The sequence below is a fragment of the Dipodomys spectabilis genome, unplaced genomic scaffold (assembly GCF_019054845.1).
Source record: "Dipodomys spectabilis isolate Male_0828 unplaced genomic scaffold, ASM1905484v1 ptg000030l, whole genome shotgun sequence".
Lineage (NCBI taxonomy): Eukaryota > Metazoa > Chordata > Mammalia > Rodentia > Heteromyidae > Dipodomys > Dipodomys spectabilis.
In genome coordinates this window covers 10,782,207-10,787,798 of record NW_024870707.1, presented here as the reverse complement: position 1 = coordinate 10,787,798, position 5,592 = coordinate 10,782,207, and the positions used below count along the sequence as shown (strand labels likewise).

Here is a 5,592-nt window from a genome sequence, read left to right as displayed (position 1 = left end):
GGGCGCGGGGGGGACCCGGAGGGGGCGGAGGCGCCGCCCACCGCGGTGCCCGGCCCCTCCCCTGCGCGTGGCGGAGAACGGCCGGGGGCTGGCAAGGGGAGGAGGGCACCGACCTCCCACGAGCAGCTGGAGGTTCAAATCCCGACTTCCAAGCAAGCGTGGGCTCTCAGGCCAAGCCCTGGGACCCCGCGCCTCCGTCTGGGCTTCAGTTCAGTGGAAATCATTGTGGTTCCATCTTTTACAGACAGTAAAGGCTGAAAGCTGGGAGAGCAGACCTGGGCTCGTTTTTGTCCAGTCACACAGGAATCCGTTATCTTGGCAGGGAACGTGTGCTGCACGAATGTCCTTCCCGCTCCTCCCCAAGTCCACAGGGGCGTTAGCGCCCTGTCAGCTCCCAGGAGAGTCCTTATCGCCCGCCCGCCCGCCCGCCCTGCAGGCTGAAGATCCCAGTTAGAGGGCGGCCCGGGCACCGCGGCAGCGGCCTGCTCGTGCCAGCCAGCCACGAGACTTCTGCGTGGACTAAAAGCCCGGTGCCTGCGAAGTCCTGGGTTCGAATAGGACTTCCGATCTGCCAGGAGACCCAGAAGGGCCACAACACCAGGAGGCAAGGGACTGGGGCAGGAAGCGGCTGGGGGGAAGGGGGCGCGGATGGGGTGTTCACACCCCCAAGTGGGCACGCTGGGAGTGTGGGGGTTCCCCCGGTGGGCTTGGCTCTCAGGCCCAGCCCAGTGATCCTTCCCAAGAGGAAGCCCGTTATTTACACCGCTAAAGGACCCCGAGTTGAGGGAGGGGTGGGGGGGCCCGGGTGCGGAGACCCCACGATCCCCTAGCTGCTTAGTCTCTAGCGCCCAAGCTCTCGTTCCTATCTCCTTTTCAGGGTTAGTCTGGCCTCCAGCCGGCGGGCATTGGCTCCCGGGCTTTCCCGGAGGCCTGGTCTCCCCTCTCCCTGAGGCCCCTCGTCCCCGGCCCACCCATTTCCTGTGCAGCCCCAGCTCCGCCCCTGCTCGAGGTGGAAAGTTTCTCTCCTCAAGATGGGCGGCTCCTTCTTCCTTTCCGCTGCCGCAGACCAGGAAAGTCCAAAGCCCAGTGAGGAGGGGGGCTGGGTTCCGAGGAGACCAGCCAGAGAGGGGAAGTGACAGGACCGCAGTCACACAGCTGCTGGGCCTGGCTCCGCCGGCCTGGAAAGCGCCCAACCCCGCGGAGCGGCCCGCAGCCGCCGCGCGAGGCCTCCACTCGGGCGCCGCGACGCCACCTGCCGGCAGCCGGCGGCTCTCACCGCCCAGAAGCCGTTGAGTCCCGCCCCGCAGCCAGGCACTGGGGACGCTTGAGTATTTCTTTATTTATTTATCAACACATCCAGGAAGTGGCCCCTCAACACATCCAGTCTGAAGCTCTGCCCTCCTGGCCGTGGGTGGTTGCAGGGATGGGTCCTGGAGTCCTTGTCCGGGGCAGTGGGTGCCCAGGACTGCAGGTGGCGTGCCCCTGAGCCAGCCGCTGCCAAGTAGCAGCGAAGGTGAAAAAGATGGGCGCTAGGCACTCTGGGATCCGAATTCCAGAGATGGCATGGGCAGTGCAAGATGCTTTGAGTCCCACCGCCAGACTGCAGGTAGGTTAAGCTGGGGTGCACACATATAGAAGTGGAGGCCCAAGGCGGTAGGCAGAGCCTGTCACCTAGGTGTCTACCCAGTGCCCGCTAACCAGGAGGGGGCTCAGCGGTGTTGCCTGAGGGACACTCGCCTCGCCCGGCTGAGGTGAGGTGGCAGAGCAGGCACCGTAGTCTGAGGACTTGCTGATAGACAAGTTCTGCGCCTTTTGCACGGGTGCGTTCCCACCCACCCTAGCTCTTCAGAGGCTGATATGGAAGGCGTCCTGCAGCCACTGGTCCCGGGCATTGTGCGTCTGGGGCACCGTTAGGGGTGGCGGGTCTGGGGGCAGGCTGGCGTCCGGAGGCTCCTCATCATCAGACAGGCAGGCATCGGGCGGATAAGAGCTGTCTGAGTGCAGGGAGGAGGACAGGTCCTGGCAGAAGCTCAGGTCTTGGCACAGGTGCTTGTAGTCCTGGATAGACTCATACAGGCCCCACAACTGGCACAGCAGGGACATGTCCAGCTGCCGCAGCCCCACCTGCAGACAACTGACGGTGGGCTGGAGTTGGGGTCCGGGTCACCCCCCAGCCCCTGCCTCCAGAAATCCAAAACCCCCAGCCCCAGGCCCCAGCTCTAGCCAATCTACTTGCACCTTCCTAAAGCAAAAGTTTGGGGAACAACAGATGGCACCTGCGAGCTGCGTAACTTGAAGCAAGTCACAGATCCTCATCTGTAAAATGGGGGTAACATCCATCTAAGCAGGATAAAGGGAACACGAGCAACATAAGCCCGTCAATATGCCATGCATGCCTACAATTACTGCAAACACCTCCGAGTCCCAGGCTGTCTGCAGGTGACCCCCCTGCACTGCCCATTGTTCCAGCGCCCACCCACTCACCATTTCTTTGCGCAGTGAGGCCAGGGCCGAGTCGAGGTTGACCGGGCGACGCGCACCGACTGCAGATCCGGAGTTGGCAGCGCCGGCGGCATGGCGGGGCCCGTCGGGAGCGCGTGCGGCGCGGCTCAGCTCGTCGTGGATGCGGTTACGCTGGCTGTAGACGCGCTCCAGCTCCCGCCACGAGCCGCCGCTGGCGTTGAGGAGGCCGCTGAGGCCGCGCGGAAGCGGAGGGAGCCCCGCGAGGGCACAGCCCGCGCCGCCCGGCGCCTCGGCCGAGGGCAACCCGTTCATGGCAAAATCGGCAGGGCTGGTGATGCCGCCTCCCACCTTCGGGAGCCGCCCGGGCCGCCCCGCCGCCCCCGAGCTGCGCCGAGCCGAGCCGCGCCGCGCCGCGCCGCCGCCGCCCGCAGGCCGCGCTTTGTTCCTTCCCCAGCTCCACCGACTCCGCCTCCGACCCACCCCCCACACAGAGGCGGGGCCTCTCTTAAAAAGGCAAGGGCTGCGGGACCGCAATGGCATAGAGGAGAAAAGCTATAGGGGTGCCAGGAAGGGGAGCGAGAAAGGGGAGCAGAGAGGCAGGTGTGGTTCTTTGGAGGCTTTTTGCTGCCTCACCCTTACATACTTGGTTCTGCACAATTACCCTCCCAAGGAAAAGGATGTGGAAGTGGAGAGTCAGTAGACTGGGGCTCAGGAGACGGGGGACCGGGGGTGTACACGAGGTGATATAGGTGGTAGCATCCAGGTGCTCGGAGGGGAAGCCACAGGTCCGAATTGACTGAGGTGGCTTGGGGGGAGGGAAGGAGAGCCCCAAGACAAGACAAATGCTGATGTGCCCTTGAGGTGGCTAAGACCTCATCCTCCGCGTGAAGTATCCCAGACCTCTCCATCTACCCCTCAGCTTGGCTGCACAACTCATCTTTCAAGGAAATCTTTTCAGGAAGAGCAGACAGTGGAAAAGGTGAGAAGCAGAGAATACGAAAAATGTGAGAGGAGCTGGGACTGGCATGCACACTCAGACCCAAGGAAAGAACAAACCACACGGAAGAACAGCAGTTTTTCTAGAAGGTTTTTCTGGGGGGGGGGGGTGTCTCTTAGTGCTGCAGCTGTTTCAGGCTACCCAGGGCATCAGCACATGCCCGAATTAGGCCACACAGCTGGATACTAGTCTCCAGAGAGGTGCTACAGCCCAGCTCAGTTGATGCCCAGGTCAGCTTTTGCAGGAGGGCCTCTTGTGTGCAAGATACCACATCTGCATTTGGGGGCACAGCAGGAGGGGGTGGACCCTGGGCTGCTTTGAGGCCTGCTGCAGCTCCCTCGCAGTGCTCTGGACGGGGTACAGGGGGCTGAGGTGTGGGCCGAGAGCTCAAGGGGAGTTCTGTGGCAGAAGCAAGCTGATGTTCCCGAGCCTGTGAGAGGGCAGCCTGAGCATTCAGAGCTAAAAGAAGAAGGGGGGGGGGGGGGGGATAGTCAGGATATCCGGCTCACCTCATCCCTGAGCCACCTGCTCTTTACTGCTCTGCTCTTTCTGTGCTGTTTTCCCTGATTTATTAATTATGTATTTGTGGTTGTAGGGCCTAAACTCTGGGCCTGGGCGCGCTGGCCCTCAGCTCTTCAGCTCAAGGCTAGCACTCTACTACTTGAGCCACCGTGCCATTTCCGGCTTTTTCTGCTTATGTGGTGCTGAGGAATTGAACCCAGGGCCTCATGCATGCAAGGCAAGCACTCTACCACTGAGCCACCTTCCCAGCCCCCCGTTTTTTGTTTTTTTGGGGTTTTTTTTGTCAGTCATGGGGCTGGAGCTGGGTGCTGCCTCTGAGCTCTTCAGCTCAAGGCTAGCGCTCTACCGCTTAAGAGCCACAGAACCACTTTTGGTTTTCTGGTGGTTATTGGAGATAAGAGTCTCACAAACTCGCTGGGCTGGGAAGGTGGCTCAGTGGTAGAGCGCTTGCCTTGCATGCATGAGGCCCTGGGTTCGATTCCTCAGCACCACATAAGCAAAAAGAAAAAAGCCGGAAGTTTCCTGCTCAGGCTGGCTTCAAACTGTAATTCTCCTATCTCTGCCTCCTGAGTAGCTAGGGTAACAGATATGAGCCAGTGGCTATGTTTTGTTTTGAGATGGGATTTCACGAAATATCCGAGGCTGACTCACTCATTCATCATTCTCCTGCCTCAGCCTCCCGAGTGCTGACATTACAGCCATGGTCTACTAAGCCCAGCTCTTTCCGCCCTCCTTGCATCTTACTACAGAGCTACGGTCCTAGGCTCACTTCACTTTCTACTATGTTATCAGTTTTTTAAGCCCTGGCTTTATCTCCCCATGAAAAGTGTGTCCCAGGACCCGGAACACAGTCCAGTGGTAGAGAAGGTGCCTGGCATTCCTGAGGCCCGGAGTTCCAGTCTCAACAATGGAGGAAGGTCAGCTGATTAAGCTTACATTCTCCCACAGGTCCGCAAAAGTGCTTAGTGCTCCTAATGAAACGGATCTCTCTGAAGCAGACAGGAGAAAGCTCCTAACTTCCATTCCCCTCACAGACCCCACTGTCACCTCCCGGGTCTGTTCCTGAGCCTCTATTACCGCGCTGCTTCTCCACCGAGTACACTCGGCTCCTCACCGGGATTATCTTTATCCACATCTGAGTCGAGTTCCTGACAAGCCACGCAGTAGATTTTCCGCTGTTTGTCTTGGAGGAGGATCGTCTGTGGACCGGAAAGCACAACGGGGCACGTGTAAGATGCTGGGCGGGCTAAGAGCTGTACGGACTGGCCCGCAGCCCATCCCCGGTGACTCCAGCGAGTCTTCTCTGAACTCACCCCGCAGTCCGCGCACGTTTCGCCTAACATGCGGTAACCGCGCAGCAGGTAGTCGCCCATGAGCCGGGAGATGCGATCCTGCCGCTCCCGGCGCGCCTGCAACACCTTTGTCTCCGCCTCAGTCGGAGGCTCCCAGGACAAGTCATCGATTTCTGGGGGAAGAGAGGCACAAAGAACCGGGGTGTTGGAACAAGCCGCCCCTCGTACTCCGCAGCCCCAGGACCCCGCAACCCCAGTTCTCACCAGCGCCATTCAGGGCCATGTTGCCGTTGTCACCAATGGTTCACCGGAAATGAC

The 5,592-nt window shown here is 60.4% G+C and overlaps 2 protein-coding genes across 4 annotated transcripts; both read right to left on the bottom strand.

Moving 5' to 3' along the window:
* Positions 1 to 1,319: 1,319 nt before the first annotated feature.
* Fam89b (family with sequence similarity 89 member B) lies at positions 1,320 to 3,545 on the bottom strand. Of its 3 annotated transcripts, XM_042675823.1 has the most exons (3): positions 2,485 to 3,545; positions 2,277 to 2,340; positions 2,037 to 2,124 (listed from the first exon to the last, which is right to left on the bottom strand). In XM_042675823.1, the coding sequence occupies exons 1-3, from the start codon at positions 3,001 to 3,003 to the stop codon at positions 2,069 to 2,071; spliced, it is 639 nt and encodes a 212-aa protein (XP_042531757.1). In that variant the 5' UTR covers positions 3,004 to 3,545; the 3' UTR covers positions 2,037 to 2,068. The 3 variants fall into 3 exon arrangements, with proteins under 3 accessions (XP_042531755.1, XP_042531756.1, XP_042531757.1); XM_042675821.1 differs by lacking the exon at positions 2,277 to 2,340 and having other exon boundaries at positions 1,320 to 2,124; positions 2,485 to 3,442; XM_042675822.1 differs by lacking the exon at positions 2,277 to 2,340 and having other exon boundaries at positions 1,320 to 2,085; positions 2,485 to 3,442.
* On the bottom strand, positions 3,537 to 5,592 carry Znrd2 (zinc ribbon domain containing 2). Its single transcript, XM_042675824.1, has 4 exons — positions 5,539 to 5,592; positions 5,296 to 5,447; positions 5,097 to 5,181; positions 3,537 to 3,919 (listed from the first exon to the last, which is right to left on the bottom strand). Exons 1-4 carry the CDS (start codon positions 5,555 to 5,557, stop codon positions 3,576 to 3,578), a joined length of 600 nt encoding a protein of 199 aa, XP_042531758.1. The 5' UTR covers positions 5,558 to 5,592; the 3' UTR covers positions 3,537 to 3,575.

Coding starts and splice junctions, on each gene's coding strand:
- Fam89b (XM_042675821.1), bottom strand. CDS start 3,003: ATGCCATTGCGGTCCCGCAGCCCTTGCCTTTTTAAGAGAGGCCCCGCC. Junction 2,125..2,484: donor CCTCACTGCGCAAAGAAATG/GTGAGTGGGTGG, acceptor AGTTGTCTGCAG/GTGGGGCTGCGGCAGCTGGA.
- Znrd2 (XM_042675824.1), bottom strand. Junction 5,182..5,295: donor AAACGTGCGCGGACTGCGGG/GTGAGTTCAGAG, acceptor TCCGGTCCACAG/ACGATCCTCCTCCAAGACAA. Junction 3,920..5,096: donor TGTGGATAAAGATAATCCCG/GTGAGGAGCCGA, acceptor TTCTTCTTTTAG/CTCTGAATGCTCAGGCTGCC.